The 23,529-nt window shown below is 40.4% G+C and overlaps 1 protein-coding gene across 1 annotated transcript in view; it reads right to left on the bottom strand.

The window, feature by feature from the left end:
• GNE (glucosamine (UDP-N-acetyl)-2-epimerase/N-acetylmannosamine kinase) overlaps window positions 1-5,921 on the bottom strand; it is a 54,191-nt gene extending 48,270 nt beyond the window's left edge. The window contains exon 1 of the mRNA XM_073227535.1: window positions 5,765-5,921. Coding sequence (XP_073083636.1) covers window positions 5,765-5,815 — 51 coding nt within the window. The 5' untranslated portion in view covers window positions 5,816-5,921. The remainder of the gene's footprint in view (window positions 1-5,764) is intronic.
• Between the last annotated feature and the right edge of the window lie 17,608 nt (window positions 5,922-23,529).

The raw sequence follows: 23,529 nt of genomic DNA, 5'->3' as shown, positions 1-23,529 counted from the left end.
ATTCATGATAAAAACTCTCAGCAAAATGGGAATAGAGGGCAAGTACCTCAACATAATAAAGGCCATATATGATAAACCCACAGCCAACATTATACTGAACACTGAGAAGCTGAAAGCTTTTCCTCTGAGATCGGGAACAAAACAGGGATGCCCACTCTCCCCACTGTTATTTAACATAGTACTGGAGGTCCTAGCAATGGCAATCAGACAAAACAAAGAAATACAAGGAATCCAGATTGGTAAAGAAGAAGTTAAACTGTCACTATTTGCAGATGATATGATACTGTACATAAAAAACCCTAAAGACTCCACTCCAAAACTACTAGAACTGATATCGGAATACAGCAAAGGTGCAGGATACAAAATTAACACACAGAAATCTGTAGCTTTCCTATACACTAACAATGAATCAATAGAAAGAGAAATCAGGAAAACAATTCCATTCACCATTGCATCAAATAGAATAAAATACCTAGGAATAAACCTAAGCAAAGAAGTGAAAGACTTATACTCTGAAAACTACAAGTCACTCTTAAGAGAAATTAAAGGGGACACTAATAAATGGAAACTCATCCCATGCTCATGGCTAGGAAGAATTAATATCGTCAAAATGGCCATCCTGCCCAAAGCAATATACAGATTTGATGCAATCCCTATCAAATTACCAGCAACATTCTTCAATGAATTGGAACAAATAATTTAAAAATTCATATGGAAACACCAAAGACCCCGAATAGCCAAAGCAATCCTGAAAAAGAAGAACAAAGTAGGGGGGATCTCACTCCCCAACTTCAAGCTCTACTACAAAGCCATAGTAATCAAGACAATTTGGTACTGGCACAAGAACAGAGCCACAGACCAGTGGAACAGATTAGAGACTCCAGAAATTAACCCAAACAAATATGGTCAATTAATATTTGATAAAGGAGCCATGGACATACAATGGGGAAATGACAGTCTCTTCAACAGATGTTGTTGGCAAAACTGGACAGCTACGTGTAGGAGAATGAAACTGGACCATTGTCTAACCCCATATACAAAGGTAAACTCAAAATGGATCAAAGACCTGAATGTAGGTCATGAAACCATTAAACTTTTGGAAAAAAACATATGCAAAAACCTCTTAGACATAAACATGAGTGACCTCTTCTTGAACATATCTCCCTGGGCAAGGAAAACAACAGCAAAAATGAGCAAGTGGGACTACATTAAGCTGAAAAGCTTCTGTACAGCGAAAGACACCATCAATAGAACAAAAAGGAACCCTACAGTATGGGAGAATATATTTGAAAATGACAGATCCGATAAAGGCTTGACGTCCAGAATATATAAAGAGCTCACATGCCTCAACGAACAAAAAACAAATAACCCAATTAAAAACTGGGCAGAGGAACTGAACAGACAGTTCTCTAAAAAAGAAATACAGATGGCCAACAGACACATGAAAAGATGCTCCACATCACTAATTATCAGAGAAATGCAAATTAAAACTACAATGAGGTATCACCTCACACCAGTAAGGATAGCTGCCATCCAAAAGACAAACAACAACAAATGTTGGCGAGGCTGTGGAGAAAGGGGAACCCTCCTACACTGCTGGTGGGAATGTAAATTGGTTCAACCATTGTGAAAAGCAGTTTGGAGGTTCATCAAAATGCTCAAAACAGACCTACCATTTGACCCAGGAATTCCACTTCTAGGAATTTACCCTAAGAACGCAGCAATCAAGTTTGAGAGAGACAGATGTACCCCTATGTTTATCGCAGCACTATTTACAATAGCCAAGAACTGGAAGCAACCTAAATGTCCATCAGTAGATGAATGGATAAAGAAGATGTGGTACACATACACAATGGAATACTACTCAGCCATAAGAAGTGGAAAAATCCAACCATTTGCAGCAACATGGATGGAGCTGGACAGTATTATGCTCAGTGAAATCAGCCAAGCGGAGAAAGAGAAATATCAAATGATTTCACTCATCCGAGGAGTATAAGAACAAAGGAAAACCTGAAGGAACAAAACAGCAGCGGAATTACAGAACCCAAAAATGGACTAACAGGTACCAAAGGGAAAGGAACTGGGGAGGATGGGTGGGCAGGGAGGGATAAGGGGGGGGAAGAAGAAGGGGGCTATTAAGATTAGCATGCATGGGGTAGAGGGAGAAAGGGGAGGGTGGGCTGCACAATACAGAGAGGACAAGTAGGGATTCTACAACATTTTGCTAAGCTGATGGACAGTAACCGTAATGTGGTTGTTAGGGGGGACCTGATATAGGGGAGAGCATAGTAAACATAGTACTCTTCATGTAAATGTAGATTAAAGATTAAAAAAAAAAAAAGAAAGAAAGAAAGAAAAGGGGGATTACTCCTTGATAGGATAAAACTATTGGTAAATCAAAGATCAACACATGCTTTAAATATCCTTAATGTTGATCACTTAAAGGGTATCAGATGATCAGCTATGGAGGTACTCTTTTCTGATAATATTCCTTTCTCTTAATAAAAAAAAAAAAAAGGCAGTCCCTGTGTGCTGACCTCCAATGAGTTCTGCACAGTGGTATAGAGGGCATGTCAAAGTGTGGGCAAAGGGTCTGTTTGTTTCTATGCAGAAGATCAAGGCCTAGCTTGGATACCCAGAAAATGAACTAAGATACGATATGAGGAGGAGCTTCCAGCATCAGCACTCTCTGGAGGACTCGTGCCGGGGGATGATCATCAAAAAGCCTCCACAGGGATCCGGGCAATGCTGCGGTTGTGGCTGCGTCCACCCCACCATTTCCTGGACTTGCCATTGGAATGAGGAGGGAGATGCCTAGGCTGGCATGTGCATACAGTGAGACAACGAATTTGACCGGATCTGTACTGTTGGAACTCAACCAGGAGTTGGGAAGGGTGCAAGTTGTAGCACTCCAAAATCTTATGACTATAGACTATCTATGGTTAAGAGAACATATGGAATGTGAACAGATCCCAGAAATGGGCTGCTTTAATTTGTCTGATTTTTCTCAGACTGTTCAAGTACAGTAGGACAATATCCATCATATCATAGACAAATTTTCACAAATGCCTAGGGTGCCCTAATGGTTTTCTTGGCTTCACTGGAGATGGATGGTAATTATAGATTTGCTTTGTTTATGTCACCGTATTCCTATTATGTTAATGTGTGTGCAAATTAGTTACTAGTTTAAAACCTATACATACTTAAGGTACTCTACAAGAAGATATGTCAAAGAAATAATCAATCCTCCCATGTTTTCTTCCATATGCTACCTCTATAGCTTTTCTTCTTCCTTCCTAATTACAACCCTTAAATAGAATTCGTGCCTCATATCGAATTTACCGAGTATCATAATTCCTCCAGGTTGTAAAGATACCTCAAGACAAATGCTGGGCATAGAAGCCACAGGGCATAAATCTGCAAAGAAGTAAAAAGCTAACCTTTTCAAACAATATGGCTTCTCTCTCACTTACCAACTTTACATTTCCCTGTATGGCCCCGGAAGATGACTGGTTAGCCAGAGACGGGTAAGATTCCTCAAGGGAGGAACAACCTAAGACAGGCACAGTTGCAGGGGGGCCATCAGGTGAGAAATTGGGGATCAACAGAGGTGAGGCTCAGAACCTCATCCCCCCTGCTTTGAGAGAAATCTTCTGCATCCGTGGATGTTTTGCTGCCCTTGTCTAGCTTGGATTAATACTTAGTCCATAGGCACACACCTGATCATCTACATTTGCCCTCTTACAGCACTAAACTATGTTTTCTACCTTTATCTTGCATCTACCTACCACTTCAGCATTTTATTAAAAATAAAAATAATAATAATAATAAAGGGAGAAATGTGGGATCAACATATAAATCAGGTATAAAAATCAAACAAATATTCATATTTGACCTGATTGTTTATAGTTCATAATGCGTGATCAAAACCAAAAGTTTCTGTGATGAATGCCCTTGTACTGTTCACCATGTAAGAATTTATTCACTATGTAAGAATTCGTTCACCATGTACGAACTTGTTCATTATGCTTCAGAAGATTGGAGACTGATGAGAATTAGGCTTGAGATGGATTAATGATTGTACATTGAGCATTGACCCCCCTATACTGAATTTTATTGTTGTTAACAACCATTTGATCAATAAATATGAGAGATGCCCTCTCAAAAAAAAAAAAGTTAATATTTTCTAGGATTTCCTCTTTAGTCTTCCTTTTATCCACACTACATTTTAATATACACCTACTGTGACCTTAACCACTTGCGTGGCTGAACAAATAACCATTTTAAGTTGTTTCTAAATCTGAATTTCTAATCTAGTCTTTTCAGTCTAAACCCAAATATCCAACTCCTTTTAGGACATCTTTATTTAAATGTGTCCCACAGGCACTTCAAATGAACTTTTCTTCCCCAGAAACTTGGGCTCTTTCTCTATTCTATTCTTAGTGAATGGTATTATCATGCACCCAGCAAACTGGGAGGCATCCTTGACTTCTCCTCTTCCTTTATTTCTCAAGTTCAGTCTGTAATGAAATCCTATCAATTTTACATTTTAAATGATCATTTTCCTTAACGAGAACATATGACTGAGAATAATAAGAGAGTGAGAATAGCATATGGGGGAGACAAGCTGGATGGAGGGTTTTGTTGAGAAATTTTGAAAAACATGGCTGTATTACGTGAGAGAGTACCTTAAGACGACTTAAAGGCCATAGAGAGTGTTTCAGAGTGGATGTGGTCAGAGACCCACTAAACATTAGACAGATGAATAAAATGGTAATTTCAGGTTATATAAAAAAATTTTTTAAGTCAGTTGCATGAAAAATGGGAGCCAGCAACTCTTTAACTGGAGACAGTCATTTCTTTGATTTCACTGAAGGCATGAGAAAAAAGAAAAACTAAGAAGTTGCAACTAGAAACTAAGAAAATTTGACCTTGAATTTAAATGTATGCTCTACCAAGAAATAAAAATAATTCTCACTGAAGAAGGCAAATTGAAATTAGGCATTAGGTCCAGATGGAGGTAATAGAAAAATAATAGAAAAATGACATCATTTGATTGAAAAGTGCTTGTAGCCATTCTGCAACTAAAGATGATCTTTAAGTTAAATATATTTATATATATGTTCTTTTAATCACTAAATTGAAACGTGATAATGATGTCCTGAAACATCCGGATTTCCATATGCCTCCATAAAAATTTTAGGTTAAATAAACTACATTATAATATAGCACACTGACATATTGACATATTGATAAACATGGTAATTTCCATTTTGTCTTAGATACCAATTAACTCAGAGTAAATGCACTCCACTCCCCAGTATGGTTAGTCAATAATTAAACCTGGGAGAAAAAGAAGTACAAGTCAGGCAGTTCCGTATACCACGTTTCAAAAGCAAAGGAAAAAAAAATTGCAGCAAACACTGTACTTTTGTAAATAAACTGCATCTACGAAGCAGAAAATTCTCAAAGTAAAAGCAAGCCCACCTTATCTGAAGAAAGCACCAGGAATCTGAAGGAAAGAGTTTACTTTCAGCCCTCAGTTTAGAAATGCGATGAGACAGTGTTTCAGCAGAGCAACTAAGAAACACGTAGTAACCACAGAATGACCAACATGAGCGAGCAGTAAGAAAAAAATGACAAAAAAATGATAACTGTGACAGATTTAAAACCAAAGCTTTCCTCTCCCTCTGTGTAATTTTCCTCATTTTTTTCTGATTGCAATTTCAGTGATAAAGCTCTGTCAGATTGCTGAGTTACTTACGTGAGGTCCTGGAAGACAGAACTCCCGGTGCGCATATATGTTGATTTCCATCCTATAGCACCCACTCTGTAGGCACAAGCTTCGTAACCGGCGTTGTTTGAATTAATGACCACGGCAGCTGTTTGTTCTCTGGATTTAGCTGCCTGAGAGCAGTCATTAACAGGCATACAAGATCTTGAGCACCGCCTCTCTGTAAAGGAAGGAAAAAAAAAATGTGGGTCTCAATTCTTCCTGAATTCCTGGACGGGGTGGTTTGACCAAGTAGGAGGACAGTCAATGTTTCAGCATTACTTTCCTGTTTTTGATACACCATTCTACCTTAGTTTATTTCCACTATACACCATTCTACCTGAGTTTATTTCCACTAGAAAACTATTTTCTTCTGAGTTTCTTGAAGGTAGAAACAAAAATCTATAATAAAAATCTCAGCAGTCTTTTTCACATTGTTTTCTCACACTACATTCAAAACATTTATTGGTATACTACTTTGTGCAAAGAAAAATAGATTAAACTGGAAGATTTAAGATTCCATAATAGTCACAGACCTCAACATATTTAGAACTCTTAGTTTCATGAGATTGAAGGGAAAAAATCAATATTGTTGCATTTTATTTAAGCTACAGTAGAATAGAAAACTGTTGTTGCATTTTATAAAGGATGTACCTTGCGCTTTGGTGCTCAAGGACCCCCCCACAGCCAGATTGGTGGCAAGAAATATAGGCCGATGATCTACTTGTTTCCGTTTCACTCGTGTATGCTCATTTGAGTGCATCACCAGTCTAGCCTTATTTAGACACTTTACATTCTACTTTAGAAAAACTAAAATAAAAAATAATCCATTTTAAGAAGAGAACATTAATACTGTTATTTTTAAAAACTAATGAACAGATCAATGATACTTTCAAAAAAAATGAACTAATGAACAGGATGGGATGCATATAGCTTTGGTAACACATTTACTTAACTAGCATAGGCCAGCACAAACCAAAAAAATGAAATTCAAGAATCCTAAATAAAATATTAGTAAATAAAATCCAACAATGTTTGAAAAGAATACCAAATGACCAAATAATGTTTGTCTCTGGACCATGAGGGTCCTTCAGTTTTCGAAAATCTTTTGATATACTATCAAAAGAGAAAAACTATACAACAGATTACAAGTTATATTTTGAAAAAATATTTGCTATACCCATTACTAATTTTAAAAACCAAAACCAAGCTCTTTCTGGCTTTGAGTTTCTCCAAAACTCATTAAAAAAAAAAAAAGAAAAACTACCAAAATCTACAGCAAGCATCACATGTGATGGTAGAACAAATCTCATACTATTGTCATCACTATTCACAGGCACTGAAGGTTGTAAGCAACACAACAAGAAAAATACACAAGCATAAATATTGTAAAGTAAGAATTAAAGTCATTCTTATCTGTACATTGCATGGTTCTCTACCTATAAATGGCAAGAGAATTAACTAAAATTAGTATTATAATTAATAAGAATTTACTAAAGTGACTGGGTACAAAATAAGAAAATGCATGGGAAAGAAGAACACAGCTGGGGGTGTTATGGTCCCTGACTTTAAGCTACACTACAAAGCTACAGTAATCAAAAACAGTATGGTACTGGCACCAGAACAGACCCCACAGATCAATGGAACAGAGACCCAGATATAAACCCATGCATACATGGTCAACTAGTGTATGATAAAGGAGCCATGGGCATACAACAGGGGAAAGACAGTCTCTTCAATAACTGGTGTTCTGACAACTGCACAGCTACATGAAAGAGAATGAAACTGGATTACTATCTAACTCTATACATAAAAGTAAACTGGAAATGGATCAAAGACCTGAATATAAGACATGAAACCATAAAACTCTTAGAAGAAAACATAGGCAAGAATCTCTTGAACATAAGCATGAGCAATTTTTTCCTGGACACATCTCCTTGGGCAAGGAAAACAAAATAAAAAATGAACAAGTGGAACGACATCAAACTAAAAAGCTTCTGTACAGCAAAGGACACCATCAGCAGAACAAAAAGGCAACCTACAGTATGGGAGAATATATTTATAAACAATTTATCCAATAAGGGGTTAACATCAAAAATACATAAGAACCCATATGCCTCAACACCCAAAAAACAAATACCTGATTAAAAAATGGATGGAGGACCTTAATAGACATTTTTCCAAAGAAAAAATACAGATGGCCAATAGGCACATGAAAACCTGCTCCACATCGCTCATCATCAGGGAAATGCAAATCAAAACCAAAATGAGTTATCACCTCACACCAGTCAGAATGGCCACCATCCAAAAAACGAGAAGTCACAAGTGTTGACGAGGATGTGGAGAAATGGGAACCCTCCTGCACTGTTGGTGGGAATGTCAATTAGTGCAGCCACTGTGGAAAGAAATATGGAGGTTCCTCCAAAAACTAAAAATAGAAATACCATTCAACCCAGTAATTCCACTTCTAGGAATTTACCTGAAGAAAACAAAATCTTTCATTCAAAAGATATATGCACCCCCACGTTTATTGCCACATTAGTTATGATAACAAAGATATGGAAGCAACCTAAATATCCATCAGTAGATGAATGGATAAAGAAGATATGGTACATAGACACAATGGAATATTATTCAGTCATTTAAAAAAAATGTTTTGCCACTTGCAAAAACATGGATGGACCTAGAGGGTGTTATGCTAAATGAAATAAGCCAAGCAGAGAAAGACAAGTATCATATGACTTCATTTATTTGTAGAATATAAAAACAAAGCAAAACAACATGAGCAAAACAGCAGTAGACTCAGAGACACTGAGAAGTGACGGTGGTTACCATGGGGGAGGGATTGGGATCAGTGGTGAGGAGGGTGAGGGGGATACAGGGGCACAAAATTCTCAATCATAAGTTGGTCACAGGGATGGTAGTACAGCATGGAGAGTATAGTCACTGATTCCATAACATCTTTCCATGTTGACAAATAGTAACTGCACTAGTTGGGGTGAGGATTTAATAATAGGGGTAACTAAGTTGAACCACTGTGTTGTATATTTGAAACCAATATAAGATTGTGTATCAACTATACTTCAATTAAAAAATGTGCAAGACTTATATGAAGAAAACTCTAAAACTCTAAAAACTATTTATCAGTGTAGAAAGATGTTACAGAATCATTGATTATATTCTCCATGCTCCACTATTATCCTCTTGACCAACTTATTTGCGATTACAAATTATTAGTCTTGAACATTTTTTATTAGGTTAATTCCTAGGTACTCTATTGTCTTTGTATTTCTTGTGAATGAGATTTTCTTTTTCCTGTTGCATTTTCTTTTCCTTTTTTTATTGAAGTATTGTTGATATACAATCATATTGGTTCAAATATACAACACAGTGGTTCAACAGTTACCCACATTATTTTTGTTTAAGTATAATGTACATACACAAAAAGGGGTGGTGGTATCACAAATCATAAGGTGAGCAGCTCAATGAATTAATGCGAAGTGAACACACTGTGTAACTGTTGCCCAGGTCAAGAAAATGGACATTAACAGCAACTCAGAAGCTCCCTCTGGACCACTGCTTCCTCCCTCCACAGAAACTGCTCACTGGATCCTGCAGGCCTCCCCACCCCAGCTGCCAGGGAGCTCAGGAAGCAGCCGGGGAAGCAAGGAGAAACACTTCTAGGGGAAAGCGAGAACCTCACGGCCATCCCAGCCTGCCTCCAAAACGGGGAGTACCCAGCCAATGCCAACATGTGATACCAAGATTTTCTAAACAACACATAAGATAAAAAATTTAAATATCTGCAGATTTACTTTATCTTCTCTCACTTCATCTGCCACTGTGACCGTAATGCCACCGCAGCAAGGAGAAGATGAAGCAGGGAAATTTCTTGCAAGAAGGAAAAAGTCCCCTTCTTCTGGCCACGTGGAGTGGTGGGAGGAAGGAGAGCCTGGGGTGGGCATGAGTAGGTGAACAGGTGAGACTTGTGTTCCTCCCCCTCTGGGCTACACTGCACTCTGGAGTGTGGCTGTCGGGGGTTATGAGCAATGCCAAAAAAGAGGACACTTCACTTGCCTTTGGGTTTCGGTAGGCCTGCCTTGGTCTGTTGGGGCCGCTGTGGCAAGCTGCCATAGCACTTAGTGGTGTGTAGACAACAGAAAGTTCTTGCTCACAGTTCTGCAGACTGGTGGTTGGGAACAGGGACTGGCATGGCTAAGTTCTGGGGAAGGCCCTCTTTCATGTTGCAGACTGTCCACGTCTCCATCTGTTGTGTCCTCGGTGGGCAGAGAGCAGAGGGGAAGCTGGCGTTCTCCTGACTCTTATGAAGTCGCCAGCCCCAGTCATGAGGACCCCACCTCATGGCCTCCTCTGATCCCCATCACCTCCCACTTAATCCTGAACACCTCCCAGTGCTGTCACCTGGGGTGGGGCAGGGGTAGAGTTTCAACATATGAATTTGTTTTGGGGGGATTCAAACATTTAGTTCACCACAAGCCTTATAGGATGGGCCCCCTTCTCCCCTGCCGCATCCACACAGGGTGGCTGCTGGGGTGAACTCAGTGGTGTGACACAGGCAGAGGGAAGCTTGAGCTGAATGTCCCAGATAATCTCTGTCAACTCCTGAGTGGCAGTCTTTTTCAAGGGAGGCACTTCTGTTCCCATGGGGGTATATTTCAAAAATCCCATGGGGGGTGGATTTTTAGTTGTGCCAACGAGGAGGGGGGACTTTTGGCTTTCCCTGAGTAAGAAGAACTTTTTGTAATGCCAGGAACTGTCCTGCCCAACAAAAGTTCTCCTGCCCCAAATGGCAGGCCCACTCCCATTGAGAAGTTCCACTGAAGTACTTTGCCCTCTCTCATTTCACCACCTTAGAAAGCTGAAGGACTTTGTACTTACATAGGTGATAACAGACTTGTTTTCTGCAATTTGGTTGGGATGTTCAAGGTGTTATGCATCATGGGTCTCCCCCAAGCACAGAAATCCCTAGTTAATCATTACATATTTACAGTTCGAAAGCAAGCCAGGGTCTGCATTAAAGCATCCCTGCAATCGGAGAAACCAGCAGGGCCACCAAAGAATGATTGTAAAATAACTTCATTTTTTTCTTACATTTCCCAAATACAATGAAGAGTATACATAACCCTCAGCAACATTTTTTGCTGTTATATCTCCACTCTTCATTTCCATCCATTTCTTCACATCCAATCTGTTGCTTCTCTTCACTTAGCTAAAAATTCTGGGGAAGAAAAAAATCCTCCTCTCCTCGCCTTTTCTGGTCTCTATTACAAAAACTCAGCTATAAAGCCTAGAGCTTAAAGAATGTTCTCATCACTGGGTTTCAGACAGGGCACCTGGGGGTCAGCCATGAGCAGAGTACCTGGGCTGTGCCCCCGTCCAACACCTGCCTTTCAGTCTCTCTTGTTTGTCAAGCACACACAGGCTGAGCATGAAGCCTACCGGGTTGACGGGCAAAGACACAAGCCACCAGGGTGCTGCTTGCCTGGTCTTTGTCCCACATACCATAAAGGACAATGCAGACGCGAAAGGGCCAGTTGCCTGAAATGCAAGCTGTGGGACACCCCGTTGCTGAGGAGCCAATTCTAGGCTGCAGCTTAGCTGTTTAATATTCTGAATGTCTATTTTGAGAGGACTGGGGCAGGAAGCCCTTGCCTCATCAGAACCTGGAAAGCCATAAGAAACTGTGTCATGACAACTTCCCAGGGAAGTTAGGGGGCTGTGTGGGAGAAGGCCTACAGGCCTCCCATATCTGATGCTAAGGTGTCTTTAACCAGAAACACATATAAAACAAGGTTTTACACTGATCAGTTGACAAAGTCTTGTGACCAATAGCTTGCAGGAACATAATCCTACTTGTCGCTTAGGAGCTAGAGTTTAGTATTCCCTAACTCATAGCCACTTTATAGAATATAACTATGCAAATAATGAGAAGAGGCTATGTTATTATGAATATGTGCTTAACACACTGGCACTTCTAGGAGACTGTAAACTATGAGAGTTGGCCACAGCTATTTTGTTCATCTTTGTATATCCAGAATCTTGCATAATCCATAGTAAATTAAAATCAGATGCGATTAAAACTATTAGAAGACAACATAAGCAAAAATCTCCTGAATATAAACATGAGCAACTTCTTCCTGAACACATCTCCTCGAGCAAAGGAAACAAAAGCATAAATGAACACGTGGGACTATATCAAACTAAAAAGCTTCTGTACGGCAAAGGACACCATCAACAGAACAAAAAGGCATCCTAGAGTATGGGAGAATGTATTTGTAAATGGCATATCCAACAAGGGGTTAACATCCAAAATATAAAGAACTCACATGCCTCCACCCCCAAAAAGCAAATAACCCAATTAAAAAATGGGCAGAGGGGGGCGGGGCCAAGATGGCGACATGAGTAGAGCAGCAGAAATCTCCCAAAACCACATATATCTATGAAAATATAACAAAGACAACTCTTCCTAAAATAGAGACCAGAGGACACAGGACAACATCCAGACCACATCCACACCTGCGAGAACCCAGCACCTCGCAAAGGGGATAAGATACAAACCCCGGCCCGGCGGAACCCGAGCGCCCCTCCCCCCAGCTCCTGGTGGGAGGAGAGGAGTCAGCAGGGAGGGAGAAGGAGCCTAGGACTGCTGAGAACACCCAGCCCCAGCCATCTGGACCAGCGCACAGACACAGTGCATGCGTGGCATCCTGGATACTAAGGAAACAGGGCGGCAGGATCAGTGAGCAGGTGCCTGATGCCGACGCCAGAGAACAAAGAAACAGGAGTGGCCATTTCCTTTTTTTTTTTTTTTTTTTTGCGAGTGCTTTTTGGAAGTCTTAAAGGGAAAGGGACCCCAATACTAGGGAAACAGGGCAGCAAGACCAGTGAGCGGGTGCCTGAGACCAGCGCCTGAGGATAAAGAAAATCGTGCATTTTTATTTTTTAATTAATTATTTAATTTTTTTTTCTGTTGTTGTTTTGGTTTGGAGAGTGCTTTTTGGAAGTCTTAAAGGGGCAGGGCAGGACACTTAGTCCAGAGGCAGGGAATCTGGGGATCTCTGGGCACTCTAACTCCCTGGGCAACAGGGAGCACGGAGGCCCCTTACGGAGATAAACAACCTCCCGCTGCTCCCCCTCTAATGGGGCTCCACCATTTTGGAGCAGCAGCTGGAGCAAGGCCACGCACACAGCACCAGGGGAGATAAACTCCATAGCAGTCGGGCAAGAAGTGGAAGCCATGTCTCGCGCAGCTGCCCAGCACAGGCCACTACAGGTCGCTGTTCTCACAGGAGAGGAAGGCCACAAACCAACAAGAAGGAAATCTCTTCCAGCCGTCACTTGTACCAGCTCTGCAAACTATCTCTATCACCATGAAAGGGCAAAACTACAGGCAGACAAAGATCACAGAGTCAACACCTGAGAAGGAGACAGACCTAACCAGTCTTCCTGAAAAACAGTTCAAAATAAAAATCATGAACATGCTGACAGAGATGCAGAGAAAAATGCAAGAGCAATGGGGTGAAGTCTGGAAGGAGATCACAGATGTCAGGAAGGAAATCACAGAAGTGAAACAAACCCTGGAAGGATTTATAAGCAGAATGGATAAGATGCAAGAGGCCATTGAAGGAATAGAAACCAGAGAATAGGAACGTATAGAAGCTGACAGAGAGAAAGATAAAAGGATCTCCAGGAATGAAACAATACTAAGAGAACTATGTGACCAATCCAAAAGGAACAATATCCATATTATAGGGGTACCAGAAGAAGAAGAGAGAGGAAAAGGGATAGAAAGTGTCTTTGAAGAAAGAATTGCTGAAAACTTCCCCAAACTGGGGGAGGAAATAATCGAACAGACCACAGAAATACACAGAACCCCCAACAGAACGGATCCAAGGAGGACAACACCAAGACAAATAATAATTAAAATGGCAAGGATCAAGGACAAGGAAAGAGTTTTAAAGGCAACTAGAGAGAAAAAGGTCACCTATAAAGGAAAACCCATCAGGCTAACATCAGACTTCTCGACAGAAACCCTACAGGCCAGAAGAGAATGGCATGATATATTTAATACAATGAAACAGAAGGGCCTTGAACCAAGGATACTGTATCCAGCATGACTATCATTTAAATATGATGGCGGGATTAAACAATTCCCAGACAAGCAAAAGCTGAGGGAATTTGCTTCCCACAAACCACCTCTACAGGGCATCTTACAGGGACCGCTCTAGATGGGAGCACTCCTAAAAAGAGCACAGAACAAAACACACAACATATGAAGAAGGGAGGAGGAGGAATAAGAAGGGAGAGAAGAAAAGAATCTCCAGACAGTGTATATAACAGCTCAATAAGCGAGCTAAGTTAGGCAGTAAGATACTAAAGAGGCTAACCTTGAACGTTTGGTAACCACGAATTTAAAGCCTGCAATGGCAATAAGTACATATCTCTCAATAGTCACCCTAAATGTAAATGGACTTAATGCACCAATCAAAAGACACAGAGTAATAGAATGGATAAAAAAGCAAGACCCATCTATATGCCGCTTACAAGAAACTCACCTCAAACCCAAAGACATGCACAGACTAAAAGTCAAGGGATGGAAAAACATATTTCAGGCAAACAACAGCGAGAAGAAAGCAGAGGTTGCAGTACTAATGTCACACAAAATACACTTCAAAACAAAGAAAGTAACAAAAGATAAAGAAGGACACTACATAATGATAAAGGGCTCAGTCCAACAAGAGGATATAACCATTCTAAATATATATGCACCCAACACAGGAGCACCAGCATATGTGAAACAAATACTACCAGAACTAAAGTGGGAAATAGACTGCAATGCATTCATTTTAGGAGACTTCAACACACCACTCAACCCAAGGATAGATCCTCCAGGCAGAAAATAAGTAAGGACACACAGGCACTGAACAACACACTAGAACAGATGGACCTAATAGACATCTATAGAACTCTACATCCAAAAGCAACAGGATATACATTCTTCTCAAGTGCACATGGAACATTCTGCAGAATAGACCACATACTAGCCCACAAAAAGAGCCTCAGTAAATTCCAAAATATTGAAGTTCTACCAACCAATTTTGCAGACCACAAAGTTATAAAACTAGAAATAAATTCTACAGAGAAAACAAAAAGGCTCACAAACACATGGAGACTTAACAACATGCTCCTAAATAATCAATGGATCAACGAACAAATAAAAATAGAGATCAAGCAATATATGGAAACAAATGACAACAACACAAAGCCCCAACTTCTTTGGGACGCAGCGAAAGCAGTCTTAAGAGGAAAGTATATAGCGATTCAGGCACACTTGAAGAAGGAAGAACAATCCCAAATGAATAGTCTAACATCACAATTATTGAAACTGGAAAAAGAAGAACAAATGAGGCCTAAAGTCTGCAGAAGGAGGGACATAATAAAGATCAGAGAAGAAATAAACAAAATTGAGAAGAATAAAACAATAGAAAAAATCAACGAAACCAAGAGCTGATTCTTTGAGAAAATAAACAAAATAGATAAGCCTCTAGCCAAACTTATTAAGAGAAAAAGAGAATCAACACAAATTCAGAAATGAGAACGGAAAAATCACGACAGACTCCACAGAAATACAAAGAATTATTAAAGACTAGTATGAAAACCTATATGCCAACAAGCTGGAAAACCTAGAAGAAATGGACAACTTCCTAGAAAAATACAACCTCCCAGGACTGACCAAGGAATAAACACAAAAGTTAAACAAACCAATTACGAGCAAAGAAATTGAAATGGTAATCAAAAAACTACCCAAGAACAAAACCCCTGGGCTGGACAGATTTATCTCGGAATTTTATCAGACACACAGAGAAGACATAATACCCATTCTCCTTAAAGTTTTCCAAAAAATAGAAGAGGAGGGAATACTCCCAAATTCATTCTATGAAGCCAACATCACCCTAATACCAAAACCAGGCAAAGACCCCACCAAAAAAGAAAATTACAGACCAATATCCCTGATGAATGTAGATGCAAAAATACTCAATAAAATATTAGCAAACAGAATTCAACAGTATATCAAAAGGATCATACACGATGACCAAGTGGGATTCATCCCAGGGACGCAAGGATGGTACAACATTCAAAAATCCATCAACAGCATTCACCACATCAACAAAAAGAAAGACAAAAACCACATGATCATCTCCATAGATGCTGAAAAAGCATTCGACAAAATTCAACATCCATTCATGATAAAAACTCTCAGCAAAATGGGAACAGAGGGCAAGTACCTCAACATAATAAAGGCCATATATGATAAACCCACAGCCAACATTATACTGAACACTGAGAAGCTGAAAGCTTTTCCTCTGAGATCAGGAACTAGACAGGGATGCCCACTCTCCCCACTGTTATTTAACATAGTACTGGAGGTCCTAGCAATGGCAATCAGACAAAACAAAGAAATACAAGGATTCCAGATTGGTAAAGAAGAAGTTAAACTGTCAGTATTTGCATATGATATGATATTGTACATAAAAAAACCCTAAAGACTCCACTCCAAAACTACTAGAGCTGATATCGGAATACAGCAAAGTTGCAGGATACAAAATTAACACACAGAAATCTGTAGCTTTCCTATACACTAACAATGAACCAATAGAAAGAGAAATCAGGAAAACAATTCCATTCACAATTGCATCAAAAAGAATAAAATACCTATGAATAAACCTAACCAAAGAAGTGAAAGACCTATACCCTGAAAACTACAAGTCACTCTTAAGAGAAATTAAAGGGGACACTAACAAATGGAAACTCATTGTATGCTCCTGGCTAGGAAGAATTAATATCACCAAAATGGCCATCCTGCCCAAAGCAATTACAGATTTGATGCAATCCCTATCAAATTACCAGAAACATTCTTCAATGTACTGGAACAAATAATTCAAAAATTCATATGGAAACACCAAAGACCCTGAATAGCCAAAGCAATCCTGAGAAAGAAGAATAAAGTAAGGGGGATTTCACTCCCCAACTTCAAGCTCTACTACAAAGCCATAGTAGTCAAGACAATTTGGTACTGGCACAAGAACAGAGCCACAGACCAGTGGAAAAGATTAGAGACTCCAGACATTAACCCAAACATATACGGTCAACTAATATTTGATAAAGGAGCCATGGACATACAATGGCGAAATGACAGTCTCTTCAACAGATGGTGCTGGCAAAACTGGACAGCTACATGTAGGAGAATGAAACTGGACCATTGTCTAACCCCATACACAAAAGTTAATTCAAAATGGATCAAAGACCTGAATGTAAGTCATGAATCCATAAAACTCTTAGAAAAAAACAAAGGCAAAAACCTTTTAGACAAAATCATGAGTGACCTCTTCTTGAACATATCTCCCCGGGCAAGGAAAACAACAGCAAAAATGAACAAGTGGGACTATATTAAGCTGAAAAGCTTCTGTACAGCAAAAGACACCATCAATAGAACAAAAAGGGGGTATTAAGATTAGCATGCATGGGGGTGGGGGAGAGAGAAAGGGAAGGGCTGTACAACACAGAGAAGACAAGTAGTGATTCTACAACATTTTGCTATGCTGATGGACAGTGACTGTAAAGGGGTTTATAGGGGGGACCTGGTATAGGGAAGAGCCTAGTAAAAATAATATTCTTCATGTAAGTGTAGATTGATGATAAAAAAAAAGAAGAAAGAAAAGGGGGATTACTCCTTGATAGGATAAAACTAATTGTAAATCAATGATTAATGCATGCTTTAAATATCCTTAATTTTGATCACTTAACGGGTGTCAGATGATCGGCTATGGAGGTACACTTTTCTGATAATATTCCTTTCTCTTAAAAAAAAAAAAAGCAGTTCCTGGGTGGTGACCTCCAATGAGTTCTACACAATGGTATAAAGGGCATATCAAAGTGTGGGCAAAGGGTCTGTTTGTGTTTATACAGAGGATCAAAGCCTAATTTGGCTACCCAGAAAATGAACTAAGATACGATATGAAGAAGAACTTCCAACATCAGCACTCTCTGGAAGAGTCATACCAGAAGATGATCATCAAAAAACCTCAACAAAGATCCAGGTGATGCTGCAGTTGTAGCTGCATCCATCCCACCGGTTCCTGGACTTGCCTTTGGAATGAAGGAGATACCTAAGCTGGCCTGTGCATACAGTAAAACAACAAATTTGACTGGATCTATACTGTTGGAACTCAACCAAGAATTAGGAGAAGTGCAAGTTGTAGCACTCCAAAATCTTACAACTACAGACTATCTACTGTTAAGAGAACATATGGGATGTGAACAGTTCCCAGGAATGGGTTGTTTTAATTTGTATGATTTCTCTCAGACTGTTCAAGTACAGGTGGGCAGTATCCATCATATCATAGACAAATTTTCACAAATGCCTAGGGTGCCTAACTGGTTTTCTTGGCTTCACTGGAGATGGCTGGTAATTATAGATCTGCTTTGGTCATGTAACTGTATTCCTATTATGTTAATGTGTGCATGCAATTTAATTAGTAGTTTAAAACTTATACATGCTTAAGTTATTCTACAAGAAGATATGTCAAAGAAATAATCAATCCTCCCATGTTTTCTTCCGTCTGCTACCTCTATAGCTTTTCTTCTTCCTTCCTAATTACAACCCTTAAATAGAATTCATGCCTCATATCTAATTTACCGAGTATCATAATCCCTCCAAGTGGTAAAGATACCTCAAGACAAATGCTGGGCATAGAAGCCACAGGGCATAAATCTGCAAAGAAGTAAAAAGCTAACCTTTTCAAACAATATGGCTTCTCTCTCACTTACCAACTTTACATCTCCCTGTATGGCCCCGGAAGATGACTGGTTAGCCAGAGACGGGTAAGATTCCTCAAGGGAGGAACAACCTAAGACAGGCACAGTCGCAGGGGGGCCATCAGGTGAGAAATTGGGGATCAACAGTGGTGAGGCTTAGAACCTCATCCCCCCTGTTTTGAGAGAAATCTTTTGCATCTGTGGATGTTTTAATGCCCTTGTCTAGCTTGGATTAACACATAGTCTACAGGCACACATCTGATCATCTACAATTGCTCTCTTATAACACTAAACTATGTTTTCTACCTTTATCTTGCATCTACCTACCACTTCAGCATTTTATTAAAAATAAAAAAATAATAATAATAAAGGGAGAAATGTGGGATCCACATATAAATCAAGTATAAAAATCAAACGAATATTCATATTTGACCTGATTGTTTATAGTTCATAATGCGTGATCAAAACTGAAAGTTTCTGTGATGACTGCCCTTGTACTGTTCACCATGCCATGTAAGAACTTATTCACTATGTAAGAATTTGTTCACCATGTAAGAACTTGTTCGTTATGCTTCAGAAGATTGGAGAATGACGAGAATTAGGCTTGGGGTGGATTAATGATTGTGCATTGAGTATTGAGTCCCCTATACAGAATTTTATTGTTGTTAACAACCATTTGAGAAATAAATTTGAGAGATGCCCTCTCAAAAAAAAAAATGGGCAGAGGATATGAAGAGACAATTCTCTAAAGAAGAAATTCAGATGGCCAACAGGCACATGAAAAGATGCTCCACATCACTAATCATCAGGGAAATGCAAATTAAAACCACAATGAGATATCACCTCACACCAGTAAGGATGGCCAGCATCAAAAAGACTAAGAACAACAAATGCTGGAGAGGATATGGAGAAAGGGGAACCCTCCTACACTGCTGGTGAGAATGTAAGCTAGTTCAACCATTGTGGAAAGCAATATGGAGGCTCCTTAAAAAACTCAAAATAGAAATACCATTTGACGCAGGACTTCCACTCTTAGGAATTTACCCAAAGAATACAAGCTCTCAGATTCAAAAAGACACATGCACCACTTATCACAGCATTATTTACAATAGCCAAGAAACGGAAGCAACCTAAGTGTCCATCAGTTGATGAATGGATAAAGAAGAGGTGGTACATATACAATGGAATATTATTCAGCCATAAGAAAGAAACAAATCTTACCATCTGCAGCAACATGGATGGAGCTGGAAGATACTATGTTCAGTGAAATAAACCAGGCAGAGAAAGACAAGTGCTAATGATTTCCCTCATCTGTAGAGTATAACAATGAAGCAAAGCTGAAGGAATAAAACAGCAGCAGATTCACAGACTCCAAGAAGGAACTAGTGGTTACCAAAGGGGAGGGGTGTGGGGGGAGGGGTGTGGGAGGCAGGTGGGGAGGTAGGGAGAAGGGGATTGAGGGGTATTATGATTGGTGCACATGGTGTGGGGAGGTCATGGGGAAGACAGTGTAGCTCAGAGAAGGCAAATAGTCTCTCTGTGGCATCTTACTACACTGATGGACAGTGACTGCAGTGGGGCGTGAGGGGGACTTGATAATATGGGTGAATGTAGTAACCACATTGTTTTTTCAGGTGAAACCTTCATAAGGGTGTATATCAATAATACCTTAATAAAAAAAAGGAAAAATAATCAGATGAGATGATCTCTAATAATGGGTAGGATATTTCTATGAGGAAGCTAGAGAAAACTGACAAAGATAGAAATGGTCTCTGGTGCTAAAGATCAGTTCAGCATTAATCTCCATGATTTTATGTCTACAGTAGATTATTTGATCTATTAAAAGTGATTAAACATGTTTTGGATTATCTAACATGAGAACAACTATATCAAAGGTATGAAAGAGGATTATTTTTTAAAAGAAAATCAGATGTGGAGAGAGCATACTCATACTCAGGGTATGATAAATTGATAAATACAAATCTATATTACTTAAATATCTTGATTATTGAAGTGGATTTTGCAGTGTGAATTTTTTTTAAAGATGCAGGATTTGAAATCAGGCCTAACCTCACATTTTTCTAGTGTGTGTGTTAATGCATATGTAAATATTAACTACTCTAGATTAGAAAATATAACATCATTGTTCCTTATCTTTTCTTATACAAAGTGAGCATTCGGTCTCAGGCTCTAATGAAGTGACAGGTGGTAACTCTACATGTCAACTTCAGCCTGTGCCTTCCTCTCATTTGGCACATGGCTTCTTCCCCAGCAGAGACCAATAAATGAAACTGCATGCTGAAAAGAGCCTCCACAGCTGGATTCTGGCTCTAATATTCTACACACTGAACCTTCACACCTGGTGAGACTGAGGAGGCGCAGGCCCTAAGCAGATTGCTGGACATCAGTGGCCTCAACCACATTCCAGAAATGAGAGGGTGGGAGATGGCCGACCACAGTAAACTTACGGAGGGCAGGGACTTCCAGGTGCCCTCATTCTGCATGCGAAGAGGGCCTGACTCCTAGCAGACACACAGCAAACATTTGCTGACTAAATGTGTGTGTCCAGTGCTCAGCAGAAGATTTAGGTCTTCCTGGACCTGAAAGACACACTGAGGACTCTGTCCGTGAGCCCAGCAGTGTGTGAGGACTGAGACTATCCTGGCTTTAGCCCTGGGTGCTAAGGTGGCAGAGGGCGGCGGCTAGCGGCAGGGAGACAGAACTGAGCTGCTTTGGCAAGAGAGTCGAGGAGACTAGAGGTTAAGGTCCTGACTGGGGGCTGTGGAACTGGAGTCAAAGCACACAAATAGCAGAAGCAGGGAGCTGGGAGGGAGGACGGGTTCTGGTGTTCCTTGTCGCGTCTGTGTGGTGCATGCGCCACAAACGGTAGCAGGAGCTGCCCAGTTGCATTAGTTTCCTGTGGTCGCCATAACAAACTGCCACAAACTGGGTGACTTGAAACTACAGAAGTGTTTTCACTCACAGTTCCAGAGCCAGAAGTTCAAAGTCAAATCGGCTCTGCTACCTCTGGAGGTTCTAGGGGGGAATCCTTTGCCTCTCCCATGTTCTAGTGGTTGAAAGTGTTCCTTTGTTTATTTAGCTGTGGTCACATCATTCCAATGTCTAGTGCGTCTTCATGTGGCCCTTTCTCTTCTGTGTGTCCCTTAAAATGACCCTTGTCATTGAGTTAAGGATTTCCCTGGATGATCCAGGATGATCTCCTTATCTCAAAACACTTAATTACACTTGCAAAGATTCTTTTTTCCAGATAAGGAACACACACAGGTTCCAGGGATTGGACCCGGACATTTTTTGAGGGTGTGATGGTTAATTTTATGTGTCAATTTGGCTGGGTCATGATGCCTAGATATTTGACCAAACACTATTCCGGCTATCTTTGTAAGGAGGTTTTTGGATGAGATTTACATTTAAATCAGTGGACTTTGCATATAGTACATAAAGTATGGAAAACATCGTGTTTCCATGATGTGGGTGGTTCTTATCCATTAAGTTGAATGCCTGACTAGAACAAAAGGCTGACCTCCACTGGGCAAGTGAGAATTCTGCCAGCAGGTGGCTGTTCGACTTTATCTACAATACTGGCTCTTGGATCTCCAGCCTAACTGCCTTTGGATTCAAACCATAATTCTTTCCTGTCTCCAGCCTGCCTACCTCCCCCAGATTTTAGACATGCCAAGCCTCCACAATTATGTGATCCAATACCATAAAATAAATAAATATCCTATTGGTTCTGTTTCTCTGGAGAACTTGACTAATGCAAGGAGCCACCATTCCACTGAACCAGCATTTTGTCCACAGTACTGCTCCTCAGACCCAAACGGGTAGATGATCTTGTTTGAGCAGGTTGTGAGTCAATAGTTCTGGGGTGAGGCCCAAGACTTCCGTGTCTAATAAGTTTCCAGGTGCTGCTGGTCAGGGTGACCAGCTTGTCCCAGGACTATTCTGGTTTTAGCCCTGAAAGTTCTTTATCCCCAAAAGCCCTGAATCTCAGGCAAACAGGGATGGTTGGTTGACCTTTTCTGCTGGTCCACAAACTGCACTTTGAGTAGCAAGGGGCCAGAGATCCCTGTGAGAGGGCGGGAACTGTGGAAAGTTGAGACTTCCCTCAAATATGGGGATAAGTGTAAAAGTATCCTGCAATGATAAATCCATAATTACTAGTTCCTAACATGAGGTGCCAGGGTGGGCCCACACTCACTCACTAGGGTTTTTTCTTTTCCAGTGCTTTTATTTTTTAAAATTTTCTATCAGATCAGGATGAAAGTTCCAGTCAGGGTGGTTCCTTATGAACCGCACCTCCACCCCCACATCCGCCCCAGGGGCTCAGCCAAGGGACTCACCACCGACGTGGTGGGGACAGAGAGCCTCCTAAGGAAACCCCCCTCACCCCCCAGTAGGCTGAACATCTCCAGGCGCTGACTCACCCTCCCGCCCTTGCGTGGCAGATAACGGAAGGAGCAAGGCTGCGCACCAGCCATAGCTGTGTTTTGAGTCCTCTCAATCGATCGGAGACAAGTTACGTAACCTTTCTAAGGTTGATCATGCTTCTGAAGAGCTGCTATTCAGGGGGCGGTTACCAGGTTGAAGGGGCCGCCGCCGCAAAGTGCATACCAGATGCCAGAGCCCAGTGAGTTTCCTTCCTCTCCCGCAGCCTGGGCAGAACGGGGAACACAGGCAGTGGGGGGCCAGCGTCTTGATCTGGTGACTGCCCCATCTGCTTGTAATATTATTACTTCTATATTTCCTGAAATCACCTCCAATCTATTCTTTTTTATTTAGCCTTGTATTAAATAATATTTGTGAAATCATGGGTTTCACTTCTCCAGTGCCCAAAGATATTCAAAGTGCCGTTATGCTCTGGATAGAATTAACATGTTAGTTATACATCTTTTTCCTAA

The sequence above is a fragment of the Manis javanica genome, chromosome 2 (assembly GCF_040802235.1).
Source record: "Manis javanica isolate MJ-LG chromosome 2, MJ_LKY, whole genome shotgun sequence".
In the NCBI taxonomy this organism is placed as follows: Eukaryota; Metazoa; Chordata; class Mammalia; order Pholidota; family Manidae; genus Manis; species Manis javanica.
Note: the sequence above shows the minus strand (reverse complement) of the source record. Positions and strands in the feature narration are given on the sequence as shown.